The 27,008-nt window shown below is 36.1% G+C and overlaps 3 protein-coding genes across 3 annotated transcripts in view; 2 read left to right on the top strand and 1 right to left on the bottom strand.

The window, feature by feature from the left end:
• Positions 1–10,133: 10,133 nt before the first annotated feature.
• LOC112005282 (desmethyl-deoxy-podophyllotoxin synthase-like) lies at positions 10,134–12,624 on the top strand. Its single transcript, XM_024037525.2, has 2 exons — positions 10,134–11,174; positions 11,960–12,624. Exons 1-2 carry the CDS (start codon positions 10,263–10,265, stop codon positions 12,569–12,571), a joined length of 1,524 nt encoding a protein of 507 aa, XP_023893293.1. The 5' UTR covers positions 10,134–10,262; the 3' UTR covers positions 12,572–12,624.
• A 68-nt stretch (positions 12,625–12,692) lies between these two features.
• On the top strand, positions 12,693–13,799 carry LOC112005271 (uncharacterized). The gene has a single exon (XM_024037517.1). It carries the CDS (start codon positions 12,693–12,695, stop codon positions 13,797–13,799), a length of 1,107 nt encoding a protein of 368 aa, XP_023893285.1.
• Positions 13,800–26,569: 12,770 nt separating this feature from the next.
• Positions 26,570–27,008, bottom strand: part of LOC112038507 (probable glutathione S-transferase) — a 6,078-nt gene continuing 5,639 nt past the window's right edge. The window contains exon 2 of the mRNA XM_065768536.1: positions 26,570–26,623. Within this exon, the coding sequence (XP_065624608.1) occupies positions 26,570–26,623 (54 nt within the window). The remainder of the gene's footprint in view (positions 26,624–27,008) is intronic.

The raw sequence follows: 27,008 nt of genomic DNA on the forward strand, positions 1-27,008 counted from the left end.
ATTTGAGATTCACCTAAAGGCCAAAATGTATTTACTGTTATAATTAATTTAAATACAAATAAATTAGTCAATGCATCAAAACTAAAATAAATTTATTAAGGTAATATACAAAAAGTTCAAAAATCCATTTATAAACTCAATTAATGTTAAATATAAAGGAAGAAAATATTAAAATTAAATAAATAAATATTATAAAATATTTGATTATTTGGGTTTATTCTCACAAGCAATTAGAAAGTACAAACTAATATGTTAATATAGTATTCATTTGGGTATCTTATCATTTTCAGTAATTTATTTGCATAGTGTCTTTCAAAGATATAGTTGCTAATAGATTTTATGCTAAATGTGTGAGAAAAAGTAAAAACTATTTTTTTAAATTAAAAAAAAAAAAACTAAAAGTTAGTTTTTTATTTATTTATTAAGTGAGACAAAAAATTCTTTATAAAAAAAAAATATATATATATATATATATATATATCTTTCAAGAATAAAGTTTAGCTCTGAATGTATTTGGAGCCTTAGGTTTCAATGCACAATAATAAGATAATATGTATACCTATCAAGTGATCAACTAAATCATATACATTTCAAACGACAATGACTCATATCATCTTCCTATTTTATGTTGAAGCCTAAGGTTCCAAACATGCTTGGATCCAAAATTTATCCTTCTTTCAATATCAATTGATAGGATTTGTATATCTTTTGCAATACTTTACTCTTCTACATTTTCTCTCTATAACAAGATAACCTCATTTCTCCCACAATTCTAACAATCCTCTCTTACAACAGTGAAGGGTTAAAAAGTTTTTTCATAGTCAACATCTTCACGCTAGTTAAAGCCTTTAGTGCTTAGTCATGCTTTCAATCGTTCAATGCTCTTATCAGCTTTGTTGGGTTATAGATTGACTCCAGTTAATTAATTCAATTACCTAAATTGATTAATTAGGTCAAATTACATGCAAATCATAGAGGCATGAAAAAATCACCAAATATACTAATTGTAGTGGAAATTAAATTGACATGGTAATTTGTTGATGAATGGGGAAAACCTCTTGTAAGGCAAAAAGCCAAAAATCCCACCGGGTAAATTTCAGGTGACAAAAATCAAGTGGTTACAAGTGTAAGGAATTTTACCACTACCTTGGACTATCCTAAAATACCAACCTACAGTTGAACCTTCACTCCAATCCATAGTTGGACTTAATCTTGTAGAGACTTCTTCCTCTATGCTCAGATCCCAATATGTTTCTGACTTTCCAACATTTGATTAATTGTTGTTGGATGCAAAGTTCTTCACTTCAAAGCACATTGAAGATTTGGAGGCACTTAATTACAAAACCCTAAGGTGCACAAGAACACATTAGCTTCTCACAGAGTGTATATGTTCTCTAAATAGAGTCTTTGTGTCTATGATGACTTTAAAATAAAACATTTATACGGTCTAGAGGTTTAGTGAAAGAAACCTTAACAATCCAAGTTCGTTTGTTTAGACCCCTTAAAAAATAAATTAGTTTAACCTAATGAATTAGCCAAGTATTTACTAAGGTTAATTATGAGATCTAGGTTAAACAGGTGCAAACATTTTACTTGGTGCAGAAAAAGTAAGGAAAAGAGTAATATGATGACTTAGGAAAACCAATGAAACCAACTGTTTTAAGGTAAAAACTTAGATAATCAAATCCACTATGACAGAGTGGAAGATTACAATAGTTTTAAACTCTAAATCTAAAGCTTCCTCAAGTAGAACTTACTAACACAACCATGTGTAGCTCCATCTCCACAAACTCTTCTATCTTGGATTGTTAATAGTATAAAAATGATTTCAGGTAGTGACTTTGAAAGGAGAAAGCACGGTACTTTTAATATCTTACAAGAGTGCCTCCAAAGTCTTAACAAAATGTGTCTTAGGGTTTCCTTTAAATATTATGTGAAATAGATTTGAAATTCTAATCACTTAATGGGCTTAACAGGCTAGAGGGCTTTTATTGAATTCTACAGAACCTGCAAATGAGTTGCGAAACTCTCTGCTTGAATTTATGAAGAAATTGAAAATTTCCTCAAGTCACTTCGCAACTTGGATAGGAGTGCATCCACTTGCAAAGTGAGTTGTGAAACTGTCAAATAGATATTTTTTAACACAAATATATTTGGTATTTTAAGAAAATCTTTTAAAACTGAAGTGACAAAAATCACTTCCAAAAACTCAAAAATATTTATGGGTTAAGCAATTGAGCAAACATACATTACATTTAAAAACGTACAATCACACAAATGAAATAGATATCTATTGAATATTAGACTTGTGTTTTGTGTGCAAGTATCAAGTATGAACTAGTCCATAGTCTAGCATGAAACTTCATTGATCAATTCAATCAAGTCATACACAAATAACACAAAGTCAAGAGACCTATCTCATTTATAGAAATGAATGTATATGACTCATCACCAAAAATGTTTACTTGATTGAAAGCTTTTTATTTGGTTTCCATTTTTCATACTTTTTGATCATCAAAGCGATGAAAATTTTGATATTTCTTTGAAGAATAAGCCTTTGGTTTTTGGCATCATACATTTTGCTCCACATTTTGCTTGTCTAACTAGTTCTTAAAGCAAGGTTTTTTTTTTTTTTTTTTTACTTTTTCTCTTTTTATAGATTGACGTTTGAAGAGCTTTTTTTAAAGAAAAATTAAATGTGAGGAGATATATAAGAGCAAGTCTACACATGTATCAAGATCAATCAAGACTATTGGCTAGACATTCATAACAAGCTTGAATATCTATTTATTACATTCAAACATATATTTCTAGAATTCACTCACATTCAATATATGCATACATAACTAGCTAAGCTCATAAATACACTACACCATTAGTATAAATGTACTAGGCCAAACTCCACATGTGGTATGACACAACACAAGTGATCAAACTTTTTATATTTTTCACTCTTTATGTGGTTTTGGATTTTTTACGCACACAAAATAAAAGCAATAAAGTAAGATAAAAAAACAAACAAGCTTTTAAAAACAAAACAATAAAAAGAAACATGCATGAGTACATGCTATGATGCATAAAACTGTGTCCCTAAAATATTGGAACTATTAATGCATGGACATGGTAAAAGAATCATGCATGAGTACCCTTTTTCATCCACACCGCATGGGTGTTTTGGGTGAGGTCCTTAGAAGAAGGGGTACGTGCAACATAATGCTCAGATCTCAGGGTAAAGTTAGCAAGGCAAGATGCAATGTTATTAAGCATTTCTACAACATCTCCAATGAGTTGTCCATCATTGTCTTCCTTAACTTGCTTTCCTCTTGGCATTCCTCTTTCATTTTCTTGAGCGTGTTGAAGATTGGCTCTTTTGAGAGCATGAAGCCTAAAGTAATTTGGTCTTGTTTGCCGATGAATGCCACAATGATAGCAAAAATGCTTCACATGAAATCCCTTTTGATTCTTAGGCAATGACTTTCCTTTTGCCTTAGAATTTGTCACATTGGCCTTCTTCTCAACCATGGGCTTCTTCACAAACTTTGCTGATACAAACTTCATCTTCCTTTTTGGTTCATTACTTGAACTTCGTTCACTGGTGTTACCTAATCTAGCTTTGTCTGAAAAGGCCTTTTGGGATGAGATTACATTGGCAAGCTTCTTGGTTGTGATGCACTCTACCTTTGCATTTTCTTGAATCACCTCAAGCTCAAGAAATTCAATCTTTGAATAAGCATTCAACAGCTCCTCTTTCAAATTCTCGACTTCACATTTGGCATCCATAAGTTGTGCAAGAGTGGCTTTATGATCTTCTTTGATTCTCTTCATCTTCTTGACCGCACTCTTTTCTACTTTGACATACTTGCCGCAATCCTCAAGCAATGCATCATACATGACTTGAAGCTTCTTATCACCTTCAACAAGGAATTCTTCCTCATCATTCTTAGCTTCATCTTTTTCAACATAGTGTGCTCACCGAGTTCCTCTTTCAATCCTTCTAATTCTTCTTTCAAGTCCATGGAGGTAATTGCAATAAAGGTAAAATAATTTCCATCAACATCACAGCTATCTTCCAAATCTGAACTTGAGCTCTCAGAATCACTAAGGGTGGTTGTTAGGACCTTACCCTTCCCTCTTAAGTAGTTAGGGCACTCCCTCTTCAAATGCCCATGACTATTGCATTCATAGCAAACAATTCCTTGAAATGGGGATGACTTGTTAGCATCCTTCTTCTTGAGATCTTTCTTGTCGTTCTTGAAGGATGAAAATTTCCCTTTGCCAAACGACTTCCCATTATTCTTCATTTTCAAAAATTTATGGAAGTTCTTTGCAACATAAGCCACCTCTTTCTCTACATCATCCTCATCTGAGGATTCACCAGCTTTCTCATTTATAGTTTTAACAGCAAGAGATTTGCTAGACTTGTGATAAGGCAAGCCAAGCTCATAGGTTTGAAGAGAACCAACAAGCTCTTGAATCTTAATCTCATCCAAGTCTTTGCTCTCCTCAATAGTAGTGACTTTGGCTTGGAAGCTTTTAGGAAAAAACCTTAGGACCTTTCTTACAACCTTGTTGTCTTCTATCTTTTTTTCAAGATTAAGCTTGGCAATGACAATCTCATTAAGCCTACTATAGAATGAGTCAAATGACTCATCTCCACTTCCTCAAATCGAGTAGTGACCATTTGCAGTTTGGTGCCCTTGACCATCTTTGTTCCATCATAGGTGGTCTCAAGAATTATCCACGCTTCTTAGGCTGTCTTCACATCAGAGATCCTATGGAATTCGTCAGTTGAAACACCATAGAAAATTGCATTAATAGCTTTGCTATTGGCATTTGCCAAAGCAGTAATGACCTTATACCACTCGGTGCTTGGGTGTTGTCGGTCTCACCTAACCATTCTCAATGGAGTCCTAAACAGTCACATCAATGGCACATAGGAAAGCATGCATGCGTACTTTCCAAAACGAGTAATTACTCCCATCAAAAAGGGGAGGGGCGTTGAGGGATTGAGATCTATCCATCTCAAACGGGGTCTAGGATTACACGAGGATAATTAAATTTGACAAGTATACCTACTTTGATATTAATTGAAATCTCAAATAGTGTGAAAACACTATAACTTGTTTAGAACTCCAATTTTAAACTACGACTTAATAGCTTTTAACCTACTTCACTAAGTGCGAAAAAAGAGTATTCAAGGTGCAATTAACCAGAACAACTCTTTAAGGCATAAGCATATACAATAAACAATTAAAGTAAAGCATAAAGAGTATGAGACGAGAGATGCAAATACAAGATAACACCAAGACGTGTTATCAGAGAGGAAACTGAAGAACTCGGCGAAAAACCTCTCTGAACCCTCCAAGTCGAAATGATCCATTAGTGAATAAAGTTGGAGTATACAAATATCAAAAAGACCCTTCAGGCCTAATCTATCCAATGTATTTGAACCCTCTAAGTTCTAGCTACTAACGAGCTTCATTGAGCTATGTCTTCACTAGGTATCTAGATCTTGCAATTAGCTCCAAATTGCATCCTCCAATCAATGGCTTCTTCTAATGCTTCTAGACATGGCAAAACGGGCGGGTCGGGTCAGGTTCGGGTCGGGTCAATCGGGTCGCGGGTCAAACGGGTCACGGGACGGGTCGAGTTGACCCGTATTTTTCAAACAAGTTTTTTTTTTTTTTGGGGAAATAGATGCAATTTGTCAATTGTTTCTAAGTTCCTTAACTGTGATTAGATTTTCATTGGTGATACTATTACCACTTACCAATTACCACTAAACACTTGATACCTAAATTTGGTGCAACTCTTATTCCAGCTTTCTAGAAGCTAATCTTGGTATAATTTTTGATATGTTTAAAGTAGGAAGAGAAAATGAAGGTGGCAAGTAAAGAATAACAAACTATAATGGAGTATATAACATATTAAGTGAAGAAGAATAAGTAAATATCTTATAAGAATTACACCTCAATCTCAATCTACTCAACGTTGGTAGAACTAAACACTTGATACCTAAATTTGGTGCAACTCTTATTCCAGCTTTCTAGAAGCTAATCTTGGTATAATTTTTGATATGTTTAAAGTAGGAAGAGAAAATGAAGGTGGCAAGTAAAGAATAACAAACTATAATGGAGTATATAACATATTAAGTGAAGAAGAATAAGTAAATATCTTATAAGAATTACACCTCAATCTCAATCTACTCAACGTTGGTAGACGTGGAAAAACGGGCGGGTCGGGTCGGGTTCGGGTCGGGTTAATCGGGTCGCGGGTCAAAACGGGTCACGGGTCAAAACGGGTCATTTTTAAACGGGTCAAACGGGTTGCGGGTCAAACGGGTCGCGGGTCAAACGGGTTGCGGGTCAAACGGGTCGGGTCAAACGGGTCTGACCCATTTTGCCATGTCTAAATGCTTCCTATACGCACCAAAACTTCTTTCAACTCTCTGATTGGTTGAGGTAAGTGCTTGGGCTAAGAACGTCTCAAGGATTTGTAATTAAAGAGGTAGGAGTAGAGGAAAACTAAGAGAATTTGTGTCGACAATTGTGGGTTTACAATCTCTAACTCTTAAGTGTATTGCTAGGGTTTCTCTCTTAAAATTTTCTTGAAAAGACTCCTTATGATTTTGTGGGTAATGAGGGTTTATATAATGTTGGTAAAGGAATAAGAAAAACACATTTCAAAAAGCTTTAGGCAGAGAGTTTCGCGGGTCACTTATGACTAGGCTTGAGTTGTCAAGTGACTCACAAAATGCAGCTTGGCACAAGTCCTTTTTGCTTCTAGCATGTGCTTCTCACGTGGCCTTTTACAGGTGTCTACTCGAGAGCTAGTGGTGAACCAGTTGCGAACTTCATTGTCTTGAGTGTTTCTTCACCAAACTCTCACATTCAACCTTTACATTAAATCCCACAAAAATACAAGAAAATGATTGAATAAAAATACAATAAAATTTTACACGAAATAAAAGCTAACAAAACATAATTGTAAATCACAACTTTACAAATTAAAAGAATGGGAGATCATTAACTTTAATTTTCTCAACTAAATTATACATAATTGCATGAACATTAAATAAGACCTAATACCAACCATATAAGAAATTGAATATATAGTGAATAATAATCATGAATAGAATTGGAATTTGAAGGTGAAATTTACATTTGAAAAATATAAAAAATGAAAAAAAAAAAAAAATAGAACAGAGGATCGATATTGAAAAATACAGTAATTTTTTAACTTTGGCGACTATTAGATCACCATATTTTGGTTCATTATGACCCAAAGTGATGTCTCCTTTTCTCATAGGTCCCAAATTTTTAATAGAAGTCAAATTTTTTCTTTTTTCGGATGGCTTTGAGGTGGATTTTTGGAAGGTACTGGATATCTATTTTCTCAGTTATGTCGTTTTCCTTATATATGTTATTATTAATTTTGTTTCTTTAGCAAAAAAGGTTGTTATAATTTGGATCAACTCCAACATAGAGTGATCTATACCAAGAACACGCATCTAACTTTGGATCTACCCCAACATATAATTTGGATCTACCCCAGCATATAATGGTGTCTACGTGAAAATGTACGTGCAGTCCGTTCTTCCCTTGTCAATTATGAATGCGAGGTGTCTGAATTTCTGAAGAGTCGTGAAAATGTAGCTCAAACAGCAAAGGCCTACCTGCATGACTTTCTTGATATCTGAGAAAGTTGTTGTGTGATTATGTATAGTGATTGAATGATGAGCGGAAACATGAAAGAGAAAGTACATATAAAAGTTTAAGTAATTTAGCTTAACGGCCTATGTCCACAATAAGAAAGCCATTGACAGCTACAAAATATATTAAGCACACTTATGTTATAGTGAACCTAATGTAAGGTTTATATACCAAAGAATACTTGACTAACTGTAGGCTAACCATAGACTAATCTAAGGTTAATATCCTTGTTCTACAAGTATATTGACCTACAATTGGTATGGGTCACTTGTTGACATATCATACTACCAAGTTTACAAAGTACAACCAATTATAAAGTGTCGCGTATTGCTAGAAGTTTCCACTATCGCCATTCAGAAACCAACAGAGATTTGCCAAGTGGTAAAGCATAAAAAATATTCAAAAAACAATCACACGTTGGCATGTGTAAGCAATGATTTAGGCCACATGTCGACGTGTGTAAGTAATGACACAAGCGATCCAATCGATTGCTATCATGTGTCATCTTGAAAAGTAAGACATTTCAACCAATCAAATGATGCCATGTGTGTTGGAAAAAAAAGTCTTAAAGCTCCTCCAATTAGGCTGTGACATGTGTCACCAATTAAACTCCATCACTTGTCACTCACCCACCCCTGAACTCATATAAATAGAAGTCTTCCTAAGGCATTTCTAGACACCAAGACATCTTGGAAGACACCACAAGCATAATCAAGCCCTAAAGCCTTCAAGAATTTCAACCTTAAATATGAAAAACATTCATAGCAGCATCATCCAAACTATGGGTTACAAAAATTATGAAAACAAATAGTGTATAAGAGTAAAATTTGGCAAGCTCAGAAGAATAAAAAAGTTTGTTCTTATTTCAAAGTTCAAAAATGTCTGCATCCGCCAATCAATGGTTGGAATGATGGAAATTTTGGTAATTGATCATCTACCTGAATTGTTAGCCGCCCTACTTGAATTGTCACATGCTAGTTTAGAGCCGCCGCCGCAAAAAGAACAAAAAAGCCACAACAACCCAATACAAGAAAAAAAAAAAAGAAAAAAAAAAGAAAAAAGAAAGAAAGAAAGAAAAAAAAAAAAGGGTAGGCAATAACATGCTTTTATATAGAGAGCTTCTACTAAGATAACAGACAAGAAAAATAAAGAGGGTAGGCAAGCCATTGAATGCTACCACCAAACTACATATGAAGAAAAAGAATATGCATTCCAAAAAATATGAAATCAGATAGTGTTTGAGAGTCAAATTTGGCAAGCTCAGAAGAAGTAAAATGTTTGTTCTTATCTCAGAATTAAAAAATGTCTGCACCTACCTGATGTAGAAGGATGAAAAATTTGATAACTGGTTATCTACTAGGTTACCCTTCTTAGTTTTCACATGCTAGTTAGAGCCGCCGCTGCAAAAAGAACCAAAAAAAAAAATACAACCCAATACAAAAGGGATTTTGTCACAAGATAATGACAGACCAACCCTAATCCTAATGGTGGTCACATCCAACCATTTTCCTTATTGATTGATGTCCAACAAAAGCAAAATTTTTTATTTTTTATTATTATTATTATTATTTTTTTTTTTTTGAGGAAAGAGAGCAAAATTTTTTATTTTTTGAAATAAAGTGCCTTGTAATTAAGACGGTAGCCCACCATGCCACAGTTATAAACTATTCTCTACACGCGCAAAAGTCTTTACTGAAACAAGTGACTTTTGAGATAGGTAACCAAAAATGCTAATATGATCATAAACTTTACCACTCGTCATGTAGTGAGTCATGAGTGATGGAAAAAAAAATATATATTTATGTGAGTTCACATTTGCATAACTTACAACTCGTCACATATTGAGTTGTGACAAAAATTGTATAAATGGTTATGGTTCTAGCCTTAGAAATAGATTAGACAAGTCATGGTGTTAGTTGTAGAATTTCTTAGCTAATAATTGAGATCTTATTTAGTTAGATGAGATTATCATTTTAGGGTTGCAGTAAAATACAATCAATGTAACACAAACCCTTTAACAAATAAAGCACTAAAAACACACTTTATTACCATTGTAGGGTGTGGTTTGGTAGAAGAAATTCTCTTATCGCTTTATATGAAATTTGGCAGAAATTAAGTGGTTTGAATAGTAGTACTTCAATAAATGTGTTGTGCTTATAATGATAGTCCTATTAAAAACTCGATAATACACATAATATTACTAATTACTGTTATTTGGTGTGGGATCATAAGTTCACACCGGAATCTCTATTTAACCATTAAAAAATAAATAAATAAATAAATAAAGACACACGTTATTGGGTTATTTATAACTGTAGCAAACAATAGATGTTTAATTTGGCCTCTAGCACCAATAATTTAGATCGAACATATTCAAATACAGAATCCACCTACTGTTAATTATAAAGCTAAAAGCCTAAAACCACTAGCGTGTTTAGCCTCCGTAAATGCAAAGAACCGAGCTAGGGGCAATATATTGTTCCTTGCATCTTTTTGATTCATGAATACAAAACCTTTGCCTTAGAATAAGATTTTCGGTACTCGTCCCCAATGCTCCAAGCTTTCCCCTTTCCACTTTTTACTTGGCTCTTCTTCTTGTTTATACTGGTTATTTACTGGAAGAGATCTAAAGCCAAAGGCCAAGTGCAAAAGTTGCCACCAGGGCCATGGAAACTACCTCTTATAGGGAATTTGCACCAGCTAGTTTTCTCCCTTCCACATCGATCTTTAAGAGACTTAGCCCAGAAACATGGACCTATTATGCAACTACAACTGGGTGAGGTCTTGGCTATAATCATTTCATCTCCAAAAGTAGTTGAAGAAGTGCTGAAGACGCACGATACTGCTTTGGCAAATCGGCCAATCATTCTTGCTGTTCAAGTTATGTCCTATGATAATTCAGGTATAGTCTTTGCTCCCTATGGTGATTATTGGAGACAAATGCGAAAGATTTGTGTCTCAAAGCTCCTGAGTGCCAAGCGAGTCCAGTCATTTAGCAGAATTAGAGAAGAAGAGGTAAATAATCTTGTTAAATCCATTTCGTTGTCAGAGGGAGTTCCAATCAATCTCAGTGAGAAGATCTTTTCCTCAACAAATTGTATAGCTTCCAGGGCAGCCATTGGGAAGAAGTGCAAATACGAAAAAGAATTCATATCATTAATCAAGGAAATGTTTACTCTAGGTGGAGGCTTTGACTTACCTGATTTGTTCCCTTCACTAAAGTTCCTTGGCTTCCTTACTGGAATGAAGTCTGCCTTGGAGAAAATACAAAAACAGTTAGATAGGATTCTTGATGAAATAGTGAACGAGCATAAGATGAAAAGAAGTGCCACTTCAACCAATAACCATGAACCAGGTGATGATGACGATGATGATGACCTAGTTGATGTGCTTATCAAACTTCAGGAGACGGGTGAGCTTGACGTTCGTGTCACAAGTAACCACATCAAAGCTGTTACTGAGGTATGCAAATAAGATCGATCAATTTATTTTTTTATATATTTTTTTTTCTTAATTATTAAATGAGCAACGTTATACAAAAATTCTTTAAAAAAAAAAAAAAAAAAAAAAAAATCCATTATATAAGGGTTATCAGACATATTGTTTTACTACACAGACTAAGACATGTTCTTGTTTTCTTTTATTTTTCATTTTAGTTAATTTAGTTTATATGCTTATTTGCAATATTTTAAAGTGAAATTGTTAGACAATATATACAACTACACTTCTACTAAATAGCTTGACCCATAGCTTTGACAGCCAAAAATTATATATATATATATATATCTACAATTAATGTGTGTGTATTAATTGGTTTTTGTGCATGTGGGATTCGAATTCAAGTTGATGATAAATGACTTCTGCTTGCAATAGCGCTTCACATCTCATATATTTCCCTTGAAATTCTTCAACCCAAAGACTGAGATGGGCTAACATCTTTTGGCGATTTGTAATTGCTTTTGTTTGATATATATATTTATATATATATATATACACACACACACTAGAAAATAGTTTTTAGAGTGGACTATTTGAAACAAATACAATGGAGGATTTTGTGTCATAAACAATTTATCTCTCGATATTAATTTCATGTGCACAAAAAGAAATCAACATCTTTAAGAATTTGGAAGAAAAATGTGTAAGATACTATGAAAAACATTCTCTAAGTAATTATCAAGCTAGTTTATTCTGTTTAATATTAAAAATGAATACACCATCTGATTGCAAATAGAGTTACTTTTCAGGACATCTTCTCAGCAGCAAATGAGACTTCAGCTTCGACAATAGAATGGGCAATGTCAGAATTATTGAGAAACCCTAGAGTGATGGAGAAGGCACAAACCGAAGTGCGACAAGTTCTACAAGGGAGAAGGAATCTTGATGAGACATACGTTCATAAACTAGATTACTTGAAATTAGTTGTGAAAGAAACACTACGACTACATCCGCCTGGTGCCTTGGTTTCAAGAGAATCAAGAGAAAAATGTGAAATTAATGGGTATGAGATACCAAGCAACACAAAAGTAATCATAAATATATGGGCTATAGGGAGAGATCCTGAATGTTGGATTGATGCTGATTGCTTTTGGCCAGAGAGATTCCATGGTTCTTCTATTGATTTTAAAGGGACCAACTATGAATTTATTCCATTTGGAGGTGGTAGGAGGATATGTCCTGGCATGTCATTTGCTCTTGCAATTGTTGAACTTGTTCTTTCTCAATTACTATTTCACTTCAATTGGAAACTCCCAAATGACATCAAACTTGAAGAGCTTGATATGTCCGAGTCTCTGGGATTTACCTATAGGAGAAGGAATGATTTGTTTGTAATTGCCACTCCTTGGGCTTCTTTTTAATTGGAAGACAGTGAATAATAGGGATATAAATGTATAATACCCCATGTTACAAATGATTATATGTATTTAAAAGGTACCAATTCTCTTTCTTGTGTACCAGAATTCCACCTAATAGCTTGGAATGGAGTGTGAGTTCTCTCAAGCAGATAAGTCCAAGGAAGAAGAAACTGAGCTACATCGAAGCAACAAGAAGGCTAAGGATGCGAAGGGGGCCTCGGAGTTTGGCTCACCTCCGTCCTACAAAGATAAGCTCGTCGGTGAGATACCTGGCGCATTCGCTCAGGCTTTCAATCTGGATAGCCATGAGATGGATCTGTCCACACCTTCGGTGGATATGGGTGAGCTGGTAAATGGCATGGTGGCTGTCAACCTGACTCCGGACACAAGGAAATCCATTAGGTCTCGATGGACCCATGTGCTGATCGTTAAGGTTTTTGGACGGTCGGTGGGTTTTCATTATCTTCACTCGAAGGTAGTGAGTTTATGGAAGCCAGTTGGGCGACTTGACTGTGTCGATCTGGGTCGGGATTTCTTCCTCATGAAATTCGGACTGGTTGAGGATTATAAGAACGTCATTAAAGGAGGTCCATGGTTTGTCAGCGGACACTTCTTGACGGTTAGAGCGTGGGAACCTAACTTCAAGCCTGCTCTTGTAGTGTGTAACACGGTGGCAGTGTGGATTAGGCTACCCGAGCTTCTTTTTGAATATTACGACCCTGGGGTGCTCAGGAAAATTGGTAATGCCATTGGACCGGTCTTGAGGGTGGATTCAAATACGGCGTCTGAGGCGAGGGGCCAGTTTGCGAGAATTTGCATCCAAGTTAACTTGGATAAGCCGCTGATCACGTCCATTCTCCTTGAAGGGGTTGTCCAAGAAGTCCGATATGAGGGTATTAGCACGCTTTGTTTCTCCTGTGGTCGGGTGGGACATCGGCGGGAAGGGTGCCCTTTTACAATCAAGGAAAAGTCTCCAGCTACGGTGGTGGAGGAGACTGCTGCTGCTGCCGATACTTTTGAACCTGGTGGTGAGGTTGGTGACATTTCAAATGAGGCGGGAAAGGTGGATCCTGATTTGAAAGGTGATGGACAGGAAGCATATGGCCCTTGGTTGCTTGTTAAGAGGAAGAAAGCAGCAGCTAAGTCCGAGGGGCAGCGTAAGCCTATTCAAGAAGTGGATGTGGGACCGGGTAAAGGGTATTCTAGGAATTTTGAGGCTTTTAATAGGTAGGCTTACAAGTCACGTGATAAGCCAACCTTAAGTCATAGGCATGGGTCTGATGAAGGTAGTATGGAGGCGGGCTGCAGGGTGTCTCCTAGTCCATCCTCGATTAGAGAAAGAAAAAAGCATACTCCCCTTTTAATGGATCAGAAGCTCCAATCAACTCAAGAAGCTCCTTCTCATAAAACTGACAGCCCTCATATTTTTTCCTTTGGTGCTGAGTTCAACCCCAAGCACGTTTCTTCGCCCAACATTTCTGGTGCGGGTGGTCTGAGTTTTGGTGGTGCGAGTGGCTCATCCCCTCCACTAGGCTCGGTGTTTTGCGTGAAGGGAGATGGAAAAGATGGGAGGTCAGAGCAAGCAAGAATAGGCAATATTTCGAAAGGGAAAAATCATGGTGGTATCACCAAACATGCTGGCACAAATAAAAGCAAGTCCCACAATGATCTGGGGATGGTACGACTTGGACGAGATGAAAGCATGGCAACACATCTTCCCTCTAACACCAGTAAGCAATCTGAAGGGGTGGCTTCCAGTGACAGATCCGGCGTGGATGGAATGGGCTTGCCCCTGGTGGATATTTTCATCAGACAAACCGACAAAAGGGGAAGCTCAGATTTTCGGGTGGAGAGCGCTGTCGCCGCGATCTCTAGAGTTAAGCTTGAAAGACGTGGTTCTGGAGGAAGAGGGCGAGGTAAGGAAAATTTGGATGACCAAGTTGGGGGTAATGAGTTGTTAGGGAAACGAAATTTCCAAGAGTCTAATTCAGGCCGAAGTATCTATGGAGGTGTCAAATCTTCTGATTTCATCAAGGGAGACTCAGATGGGAATATTAGAGCACATGGTGCTCCTTGCACAGGGAGTGGACTCCTCCAGGAGGTCTCTGAGGGAGTTAGGATGGAGATTGCTGAGCAAGATGGAAGCTCAGAATCTGCATGAAGTTGTGCGGTATTCCCCCTATTTCTGTCCCTATGAATATTATTCTATGGAATTGTAGGGGGGCTTTGAACCCTCGTTTTTATGTCACTCTGAAGAATTTGATCGATACCCACTCTCCCTCAATTGTGATTGTTACGGAAACACGTGTTGGTGGAGAGAGGGCAAAGGATATTACTGCTAGGCTCCCTTTTGATGGAGCTTTACATGCGGACACTATTGGTTACTCAGGTGGTATCTGGGTGCTTTGGAAGTCTAATGCTGTTAAAGTTACGCAACTAGCAAAAACGGAACAGGAAATTCACGTGGTGGTTAAGGTACGTGCTCTTAATTCCTCCTGGTTACTTTCTTCAATCTATGCTAGCCCTAGACTAAAGGAAAGGAAATTGCTGTGGAATAATTTAGCTTCTATTGCTCCCATGCATGAATTACCCTGGCTTATGCTGGGTGACTTTAATGAATTATTATCTAGCGGGGACAAGTTGGGAGGTAACCCTCTAAATCCTAGAAGAGTTCAAATGTTCAAGGACTGTTTGGACACTTGTGGTATGGTGGATTTGGGCTTCCATGGGCCTCGGTTCACTTGGATCAATAAAAGGGAGGAAGGTCACTTCATCCAAGAGAGGTTGGATAGAGGGTTTGCAAATTCTGAATGGAGAAGTCTGCATCCAGAGGCTGCAGTTCACCATTTGGCCCGCACTCATTCTGATCATTGCCCAGTGTTGCTTAAGTTGGATGATCATGGCCCTTCCAATTTATGCAGGCCGTTTCGATTCCAGCCCATGTGGATGTCTCATCCTTTATTTCCAAATGTTGTTAATGACTCTTGGACTGAAGATGGACCTTTGAAATTAAATGTGGAAAAGTTCACAGCTGATGTCAAGGTTTGGAATAGAGAAGTCTTTGGAGATATCTTCCATAGGAAAAAAGAATAGAGGCTAGACTTAAAGGAATTCAATCTAGAATTGCTGATGGACCGAATAGTCACCTTTTAAACCTGGAATGTAATCTTAGAAAGGAGTATTTCGAAGTTCTTCAATACGAGGAGGAGTTCTGGTCTGTTAAGTCAAGGTACAATTGGCTTATACAAGGCGATAGAAATACAAGATTCTTCCATACCTCGGCCTTGATTCGAAGAAGAAGAAACAAAATCCTATGCCTCAAGGATAGCCTTGGTAATTGGGTTCAAGGTGAGAGTGATATTGCTGAGTTGATTAGAAGCGGTTTCATAGAGATCTTCTCTACTAGTGTTACTAGTGTCCCTAGAATGAGGTGGAGCTTGAACATTTGGCCTTGTTTCCTTGGGAATGAAGATGCAGACACTTTATGTGCAAACCTGACCAGACTTGAAGTTAAGGAGGGTCTAGAGAGTCTTAAGCCGCTTAAAGCCCCTGGGCCTGATGGGATTCATGCGGGGTTCTTCCAAGCTTACTGGCAACAAGTCGGTACCTCGGTGGTGAATGAAGTGTTTGAGGTTTTTCAAAGCTCCACCATGCCTCCGCACCTAAATGAGACCCTTATTACCCTCATCCCAAAAATTCCAGGGGCTGATTGTCTGGCTTCCTTTCGTTCTATAAGCCTATGTAACACAGTATACAAAGTGGTCACCAAGATCATAGTCAAAAGACTCCGCCCTTTTTTGCCTACTCTTATCTCTCCCCTCCAAACCGCCTTTGTTCCAGGAAGGTTGGGGTTGGATAATATGATCATCGCTAAGAGCTTATTCATGCAATGACGCTCAAGAAGGGGAAAACGGGGTTTATGGCCATCAAAATAGACTTGGAGAAAGCTTATGATAGGCTTGAGTGGCATTTTATTAGAGATGTTTTGGAGCTTTACAGGCTGCCCTCCTCTCTTATCAAACTTATTATGAGTTGCATGTCTAGTTCGTCGATATCTATACTTCTTAATGGCGGCAAACTTGAGCCCTTTCATCCTTCAAGGGGTATTAGGCAAGGGGATCCTCTCTCACCGTATTTATTCATCATGTGTATGGAAGTGCTTGGCTTCCTTATTTCTCGAAGATGTGAGGAAAACCTGTGGGATCCTGTTCGGGCTTCAAGAGGTGGGCAAGCTTTTTCTTATCTCTTCTTTGCCGATGACCTTGTTCTATTTGCAAAAGCTGATCTGCGGAATTGTGCTAGTGTGAGGGAGACTTTGGATACCTTCTGTGAGTTATCGGGTCAAAAAGTCAGCCTAAGTAAATCTAAAGTTTACTTCTCCCCAAATATCAGTCTTGAAGCTAGAGAGGAAATGTGTGGGGTGCTTGGCATTCACTCGACCCCAAATCTTGGTAAGTACTTGGGCTTCCCGATGAAACATCCAGGGTCAACATCGCATGATTTTAACTTTGTGGTGGAAAGGGTGCAAAATAAGCTACAAGGCTAGAAAACTAACTTACTGTTAATGGCTGGTAGGGTAGTGATTGCCCAATCGGTCCTCTCAGCAATCCCTGCCTATGTGATGCAAGGGTGCATGCTCCCTACTCGAATTCTGAATAATCTTGACAAGGTTAGTAGGAATTTTGTGTGGGGATCGACGGAAGAACATAAAAAGCTGCATATGGTTGGATGGGGAAAAGTTACTAAACCTAAGTGCCAAGGGGGTTTGGGCATTCAGGAAGCAAGAGGGAGAAACTTAACTCTGGCTGCTAAATTGTGTTGGCGAATGGAAAATTCAAGCAATGGAGGTTGGGCTGATGTATTGAGGAAAAAGTATATGTCTGGGCAGGCTAGTAAGCAAAAGGCTCATTCTAGAACTTGGAAAGCAGTGAAAATTGGTAAAAGCATCTGTGAGAAGGGCCCTAAGTGGTCTGTGGGTTGTAATAGCCAACTTAACTTCTGGAATGATAAGTGGTTGAATATTGGCACCATCAGGTCCCTCATTGAAGGTCCTCTGAACCTAGGAGAGAGTGAGGTGTGCATACAGGAGGTGACTACAGAGATTGGCTGGGATTTGACAAATTTATCTTTTGTCTTTCCTAACTGCATTCTGAAGGCAGTGAGAGCCATCCCTCTTAGAAGATTTGCTGAGAGGGAGGATCATAGGAGTTGGATTTCCAACTTAAATGGGGAGTTTGACCCAAAAAATGCGTACCTATTGGCAATTGATGATAACCTTGAGACTCCAGATTTTCATGGCAAATGGATTTGGAAACTCCAATCTTTGCCCAAGATTAAAATGTTCCTGTGGAAATGCCTGCACATGAGCCTACCTGTGAAAGCCATTTTGGCTTATCGTGGTATTGGCGACTTAGGTGGCTGTGATAACTGCACAGAATTGGATGAGAGCATTATTCATGTTCTGAGGGAATGCCCAATAGCAAAAAAATTTTGGGTGCAATCTAGCTATCCTATTAGTCTGAAACAGTCTTTCTCGGATGATCTTGTGACTTGGATAAAAAAGAATGCCTTAGACTCTTCTAAGGCTCATGGTAAGTATTACGGCTGGTGTAACTTCTTTTTACTGGGCTTGTGGAATTTGTGGCTGCAAAGGAACAATAAGGCTTTCAGACATCAGTCCTTCAACCCAAATCTGGTACAGGTGGTGGAAATGCTAACTCGTGAGCTCATGTATTGTGTTTTGGAGCTTGACACGGGGAAGGAGAGTCTTTTGCGGCAGGTCCAGTGGCTGAAACCAGCTGTTGGTTGGCATAAACTTAATACTGATGGTTCGGTTGTAAGCTCTTGTGGACTGGCAGGGTGTGGAGGTTTACTTAGAGATTGCGCCGGGCAGTGGATTGTGGGCTTTGCTAAGTCCATCAGTTCTAGCTCTAGTATCGCCGCGGAGTTGTGGGCTTTGAGGGAGGGGCTGGGGCTGTGTTTAGATAGGGGAATTCTTGCTGTGGAGGTTGAACTTGATGCTTCCGCAGCAATTTCTTTAGTGTCTAGCAATGTCCAAACTAAGGGAGATTTATCCGGTCTTGTTGATGATTGCAGGGAGTTGCTGATGCGGCTGCCTCAAGTTAAACTAGTGCATTGCTACAGAGAAGCAAATTTTTGTGCAGACGCCTTAGCTAAACTGGGCTCTGCTTCTATAAATTTATCCTCTGTTTTTGTCTCCCCTCCCCCTGTTATTTTGCAATTTCTGTATGATGATATGTTGGGCGTATGCCGCTCTAGACTTTGTACTATTGGTGCTGCTGCCAGTGTTTCTTAGTTTATGATAATTCCATGTTTACCAAAAAAAAAAATTCTCTTTCTTGTGTGAATAAAATTAGGTTTTGATATGTAGTATTTTAGTTTGAGAGTATGATTGTGCTTGTTCTTTGGCATTGGAAACACTGTAGTTCTCTTGTGCCAGTTAGACCTGGCTTCCGTCCCGACTCCGTGATACTATAAACAGGATTGGGCCTTTAGCTCCACTCTAAAAGAAACAGGGCAAAGTTGAGCTCTTAAGAAGCTAAGACGTGATTGCAAGACCGACTAGAACCTCGCAATTATAAAATATGATTGGGCATCTTCATTAGAAAAATTATACATTAATTAATGTAAATCTGATTTTAATTTACAAAAACCCTAACTTGAATCAGTTGTTTTGCTCCTACTCTTGGCTTTTGAGTACCAGCGTTTTTCTTCAAGATCTAGAGTTTCCCCTGATTGTCTATAATGGCTTTGAGGAGGATATTTGGAGAGCAATTGGATATCTAGTTTTAGGAGAAACCAATTGAATATTAATTTGTTTTCTCATGTGTATTATTGTCTCTCCCTAATTTGTCTGAATAGATTTAGTTTGCAGAATTTTCTGTGAGGATTAATTTATCCCAAGAATATACCGTTCTTGTGTGTCTATATATATATATATTACCTGTAATTTATTATTTTAGCAATAAAAATATATGCTATTGTTCTCTCAAAATATGTGTGCCATAGGTGATAATGAAATTGTCCAGAAAAATAGACAAAAATTCTCAATGATATAATCAGCGATCATAAGAAAAAAAGAAGTGCCACTTCAGCTAGAAAAAGAAAATGTGAAGAAAGTGATTATGATGATATGGGCCAAAATGGCCATATAGCACTATTTAACAATCTACCACTATTTGCTATTTAGTAATCTACACTTGTTTTGTAACTCGAGTTCATGAAAATTGAATTTTACATGTAACTCAAGTTCCAAAAAATTGAGTTCCTTAAAAATGTGCCGTGGTGGCACCTATTCCACATGGCATTTTTAATTAAAAAAATATACTTCAGTGGATGCCACGGTAGCTATTTTTATAGAACTCGAGTTCCTGAAACTCGAGTTACATAGAAAACTCGAGTTTCCCAAACTTGAGTATTAAAAAGATGGTAGATTGATAAAAATTTCAGCCAACAGTAGTATTGGTCCATTTTGACCTGACAATATGATTGATGTGCTTCTGAAACTTTAGGAAAGGGGAAAGCTTGAATTTAATGTCACAAGTAATCACATCAAAGATGTCACTCTCGTATAAAAGAAAGAAATAAATCTAGCAATTTATCATCAACATTTCTTTTATTGCTTTTTTCTTTTTTTAATTTCTCCTTTTATTCAAACAAATAAATCAAGGAATAAGTTATTATGGTTTTCACCATTAATCTTGTTAAAATTGTGTGATTGTGTGTGATGATTGAATGATGAGCAAAAACATAAAAGAGAGAGCATACATGAAAGTTTACGTTTTTGGTATGATGACCTATGTTCATGATGTGAACGTCATTGACAACTACCAATTCTATTAAGCACTTTAGTTTACAATGAACCCAATATAGAATTCATATACTAGAAAATACTTTACTAAACCTAGATTAGCCATGGACTAACCCATTATTAAGTTATTTCTTCTAAAAATATATGGGCTTACAATTGGTTTGGGTTATAATATATCTTACACCACTAAACTAAAGATAAAAATCTTGAGTTTGGAATGTCTTGAATGTACAGCTTGGTGTGAGATCTATGCAATCCGACTAACATGGCAAGATCTTGTACTATTGACATGACATTTATGATGAAGCTAGTCATTTGGCTGCCATGCCAAAGTTACTTTGGTACATAAGATCTTGTATCAATATATTGCATAAAATTACAACTCTGATATTGTTAATTTCTAAAATTTTAGAACAATTGGTAAACTGTGAGCCCAATAAGTGATTAGGTTTTAGATTTATTTCATAAAGTATTAAAAAGAAACCCTAAGGCATGTTTTGAAGAGACTCTAGAGTTTCTCTTTTGAGATTTAAAAGGTTTTGTGCCTTCTCATTTTAAAGTCACTACCAGAATTCTATCTACACATTATTATAATCAGTAAATCTGAAGTTGCTGCATACCAATCATCAAAGGTGTTGGATCTAAACCTTCAAAGGTAGTCTATGTTTATGATCTAGACTGGAGGTCTATGTGAAAGATCTAAAGCGTGAGCTAGAGGTTCATGTGAGAACAAATCCACATCAAAGAAGTTTGAGGGGTTCAGAGCTTAGTTTGATAACTGCAGTTAGATTTACTATGAATTTGTATTTTTTACAGCAAATCTCAATTTGATATAGTGGATTGTTCTCTTATGATCATTCTCCCTAGATTTTTTATTTTGAAATGAGTTGTTTTATTAGTTTTTCTAGGTCATTACGTCTTGTGATATTTAGATTTTTACTGTGCACTATAGTTGTAATAAATGTTTAACTTAGATCTGGATAATTAACTTAAAAACTTGACTAATAAATTAGGTTAAAAAAACTACGTTTTCTAGAGATTTAAAACTTTATAGATATGACAAGCTATATGACGAGGGCTTACATGACCACATCTTTTGATGAAAATTTTTTTTTTTTTTAATAATCTTTTTTAAGTTACCAATTTCCCTCCATATATGTTAACTCACTTGCCACATTTGTGAACCACATATGCTACATGACATATTCACGTGTCCACATTTGCATGAATTATGTGGAGACACCAATGTTTGCAAATAGCTAGTTTTCTGACCAGGTACGTCAGCCAAGTAGCAAACCCCTGTATGAATGAAACAACTGAGTCATCAAGTCTTGCGAGTTGATGGCGTATCACAGCTGAGTTAACTCAGTGCCAACAAGTGATGTATGCCGCTGTCGTTTCATGGTAATGAGTTTTAAACCTTGGTATTGCGGCCACAGATTTGAAACCTTTCTGTTATGGCACTGTTTTTGGCAGATCAGTGGTGGCACCTCAGAGGTGGCCACAAAGAGTACAAGACGAAGATTGTTGACTATAAAAGGAGGTCTAGAGACGGATTGAGATTAAATGCAATTGCACCATGTAATTACCCCATTTCTTTCACAAATTTTTATTTTTATTTTTATTTTAACTTTTTACTTCTTTTCAATATTTTTTATTTAATGGTTGAAATTAAAAGTTGCTTTTTGTAGTTTTCAATCTCAACCGTTCATTTCAATCGCATCAGATATTGCACTTAATCTCAATCATTCAAAGACAGAGATGAGTTTGGTTTGAGTCAACAATATGTCTTGGGTAGAGACAGATCCAGGAATTTTTGTTTCGGGAAAATGTAAAACTATTATATTGATTTGTAATTTGTATTGCACCTGATCTTAATCTTTCAAAATTGTACCTAAATTTTACTCTTTGTGTATGAATTTTGTTTGTTTAATACTTCTTATATTCCTGCTTGTACTTTTGGAACAGTTTTCTATAAGTAAAATGGTCTAGTTTATTTAATAAATTCCACTACTTAATATTAAAAAAGGAAAAAGAAAAAAGAGAGAGGGAGAGAGAGAATTGGTCATTAAAAAAAAAAACCAAGATTTTGAACACCAAGAGTTTTGTAACTTAATTGACAAAAAAAAAAAAAAATGAACTCTTATTTGATGCCCTTAGATCATAAATATTTTTGCTCTCTCTCTCTCTCTCTCTCTCATGTTAAGACTTCAAGTAAGAATATTGAACCACTAATAATTTGTCCCAATTTAGAAATTATTTATGATTTAAAGGGTAGTGGAAATCCTGACTCCAATGAAATCAGCACTTGAAATCATGATTTCACCTCAAATCATTACTTGGAGATGTGAGACATTATTCTAGTGCTTCCTTGACTTACAAATAGTAGTAATAATAATAATTATAAAAATAAATCCTTACACCAACCTTTACAATGCAAATTATTGAGTAGATGACACCTCACTTGCACACTTCACAATTTAATAGATCCTTATGTCGCAAGCCCTCCTCTTGAGGAAATATCTCATGAGACGGTCTTATAAGATATCTCTCTTGCAATATATATTGCGAGAGAAATATCATATAAGACTGTGTCATAAGATAATTTTTTTCTTTCTTTTAGGATTAGGATTTTCTAGAATTAATATGATGTTGAAATATAGTTAATTTTAAACATATGTTACGTTTGAGTCATGTATGCACTGAACTCAAGTGATTTATACCTTCTAAACTCAAAAAAGAAAAAAAAATCATTTATTTTATTTATTGTAACACTATTTTTCGTTCTTATTTATAACCAAATTCCTTCAAGATTTTGTTACAGGTGTATAAGTTGATTGATACAGTGGTACTTCTGCAATAATTGAAGCGGGCCCGATGATTAAAAGGGACCAATATGGACCTTACATTTATATATGGAAAGGAAATGATTGAGAGATGCATTTATCTGCTAGGACTTTTTTTTTTCAAAAAATAAGAAGTAATTGTCTCATAATGCTTAAGAGAGTTTATTGTGTGTAATCTAACTTGTCTCATACTCTCTTAAAAGTTATCATGACTTTTGAGTGGAGTTGTAGTGTACTTTTGTGCTAGAACATTTTTCCCTCTAACTTGTGTGTGTGTTTGTTTCTCAAAAAAAAAAAAAAACAAAACAAAACAAAAAACAAAACAAAAGATTACCACGCGCCAAAAATGGTTTCAACCAAAAGAATCTTTTATATAGAATGTGTTTTAAAAGAAAAAACTTCATCCTGAATTACTATTTTCAAATTGATTTCTTTGTGCGTTGAAAAAAGAGTCCAAGAGACCCTTTATAGATATTGCATGGCTATTCATAAGTGATTTGTGTAATACCACGTTTACCATTAAGACTTTAATTATTAAATCATAAAAAAAAAAAAATATATATATATATATATATATAAAAGTCATCTATACATACATTAAAAAAGAGCGCTGCGTTTTTTTTTTTTTTTCGCTGGGCATAAAAAAATCTTAAAAAATTGGAAGACATATAGTATTGGTAAATTATGAAATAACTTTTGGGATATCATTTCAATTATTTGTAATGAATGGATGACCAACAGAAGTACTATACATGCATAACCTTTTATACAGTATTTTCACAGTTGTTGAAATAGTCATTGAAAATGGTAACAAAAACAGAAGTGGTTGATACATGTAGAGAAAGTGTTATTCATTATTTATAGAAGATTTACAAAAAGTATGAACAATTTTTGGGAAAAGAGTTAAAGGTCTATAAAATTATGAAAACTAATTAATGACTTGCCTCAGAGACCCTGGGGAACTCCAAACGGGCTGAATCAAAAGCAGCCCCTCCTAGCCATTAAAGAAGAAATTCGTGTGAATTTGAAGACTCTGATCTTTGAAGGACACTCCCTAGTTGTCATCTCATCCATCAACAATCTCTTTCAAGCCAACTGGGATTTCATTTCCGTAATCATAGACTTCAATGATTCCCTTTAATCATTTTCAATTTTGTCATGTTGGTAGAGGATTAAATGCTGTGGCCCACACTGCAGAAGCCTGGTTAGCTGTTTTTTGTTACTCAACAATCCTATCTCCCCAAGTGCCTGTGCCTTGCTGCAGAACTTTGCCATTTAGAAGACTGCAGATTGATGCAAAAAACAGTGACAGTATGAGAAAATGCTTTAGCTGACAAGATACTCAATAATCAAATCGGTTTTGTGGAATGGAATTGTTGATAGAGAATCACATTCTATTGGACATACAAGCTATTTGAAACATGATCTTGCTTTTAAGTGACACATATTTTTTGTCTGCTGGAAAGATTTTTCGCGAGAAGAGTGGATGGAATGGAGAATCCAATGATTATTTGTAGATACAGAGAGTTTTTGTTCCCTCTATTTTAGTGTTGGCCCAATCAAAAATAAGCGAGTAAGATGTGAAAAAGTAAAGTCGGTGATTTGTTTTGGCATCCATAGTATTACATCATTACTCTTAATTAGTTATCTTGTAGGAGAGGTTTGAGTTATTTAGGGATTAAAGTGAAAATTGATTATCTTTTTACATGCAAAATTACTTCTAATTAACATCAACCTTGTAAATTTTATTTCATTCTCAAAAAAAAAAAAAAAACCTTGTAAATTTTATTTTATTTTTTATAAAAAGTTTATAAACACAAAAAAATTTGACAAAACCTTTTACACTTGTTGATGCGGTAGATTGATAGTGGTAAGTGAAAGAATTATGTTAGTGGTAGACCTAGATAAGAACTAGTACAAATGTTCTAACTCAACTATTGTGAAAAATGTTGTAAATTTTTTTGTGTATTGCCCTTTTTTCTTTTTCATTTTTGAGAAGTCGTACATTTACAACATTTTTCATAACAAATCCTAAGTGTTAAGTTACTTCTTGTTTTCTATTTGAATCCACCACTATTTTTTTTTTTTCCCTTTTTTTGGGTTATCAATAACATCCTGTAATAACCTGCTGTTTAAAATTTGAAATTTCAAATAATGTGTAAAATACCTATGAACGCTTAGACCTCTAAGTTAAAAATACCAACCAAGCTTATATTCAAACAATATATATGCGGAAAATGAAATATAAGTTATAACCAAATTGGTAACACATTCTAAATCATAATTAATAACCAACGCAGCAGTAATTAAAAGGTGAAGAGAAAGGGAAGAAAGATGCAAATACCAAGATAACACGGCGATGTGTTATCGAAAAGGAAACCGAAGTAATTGGCAAAAAACCTCTCCGCCACCCTCTAAGCGGTCAATAGTTCACTAGAAAATATAGTTGTGATACATGAATAGCAAAAGACCCTCAAAGCCTAATCTACCCAGTGCACTTAAGCCCTCCAAGCTTTTTGCTCCAACAGGGCTACGCCAAACCTTGTCTTCTGTAGCTTACTGGATCCCGCAATCGTCCATTGCATCAACTAAAATGAATTGGTCCATTCTGAACTATTTCCCAAGCACCAAAATACCTCCTCACTGATATGGGTATGATGAGATAAGAATTTTGCTAAATATACCTCTCAAGGATATGTTAATGGAGAGGATGAGAGTAGAGGAATTTGGAGAATCAAAAGATGACGATTGTGGATGAGTCAATCTTGTTTTTCTCTAGGGTTTCTCTCTCAAAATTCTTTTTGGAAACTCTCTAATTTTGTGAGTATAAGGGTATATATTGTAGGGTGAGTGAGGAATGCGAAAAGTCATTTTGTAACAAACAGGGCATTCTGGCGACTCGGGTTCGCAATTGGAATGAGTCGCGAGTTTGAGTTGTGACCTAATTACCTGGCTAGATTGGAAGTTTTGTCCTGTAGTGCTACAGCTAGTGTGACCCTTCAGCTCCCTTGCATGCTTCACACGGGTGCCACCTTTGGCGACTTACTAGTCGTGAGCCAGTCGCTAGATCCAGTCGCAAGGCCCTTCTTGAGTGCACATTTCTTGAGCTTTCTTCACACTCTCTCACACACTACCTTTACATAATTCCCACCTAAATACAAGGTATCTAATTGCTAAATTGCAAACAAATTTGGTACGGAATAAAGCTAACACATAATTGAATAAATTCAACTTTATAATCTCCCCCTTTGGCTTTTCCATGAAAAAATCCTAAAACAGACTCTAAACTTAACATATTAGTTGGAAATAGTTGCCAAAACTCACTCACATCCTAATTCTAGAAACTGAGAAGTTCTTGAACCATACAAACAAGTATCCCTGAAAATAGCAACACAAGACGATCATTGTAAGCAAAAATCTTGAAATGCATATGGAGTAAGCACAATGTGATCAAGTAGTAAAGATTAAAGCAATAAAGCATGACTTGACCAAACAGGAACAATCACTATAAAATAGTGATCATAATGAACATTCACACAGTGAATGAACATACGAACATGCAAACTAACAAGCTCAACACAAAGTATCATTTGCATGTCCAACACTTAACCAATACAAAAAATCAAGGTAATTGTATCAAGGATATAAAATCCAACAAAGGCACAAGAGTGAAGTACTAAAGAAAATGCCTAACATTAACTAAAAGTACTAAGCTACAAAGTAAAGGTACAAATCTTAAGTACTGAAAAGAAACTGAAATAAT

Source organism: Quercus suber, unplaced genomic scaffold (assembly GCF_002906115.3).
Source record: "Quercus suber isolate HL8 unplaced genomic scaffold, Cork oak 2.0 scaffold_956, whole genome shotgun sequence".
Taxonomy (NCBI): domain Eukaryota; kingdom Viridiplantae; phylum Streptophyta; class Magnoliopsida; order Fagales; family Fagaceae; genus Quercus; species Quercus suber.

Coding starts and splice junctions, on each gene's coding strand:
- LOC112005271 (XM_024037517.1), top strand. CDS start 12,693: ATGGAGTGTGAGTTCTCTCAAGCAGATAAGTCCAAGGAAGAAGAAACT.
- LOC112005282 (XM_024037525.2), top strand. CDS start 10,263: ATGCTCCAAGCTTTCCCCTTTCCACTTTTTACTTGGCTCTTCTTCTTG. Junction 11,175..11,959: donor ACATCAAAGCTGTTACTGAG/GTATGCAAATAA, acceptor GTTACTTTTCAG/GACATCTTCTCAGCAGCAAA.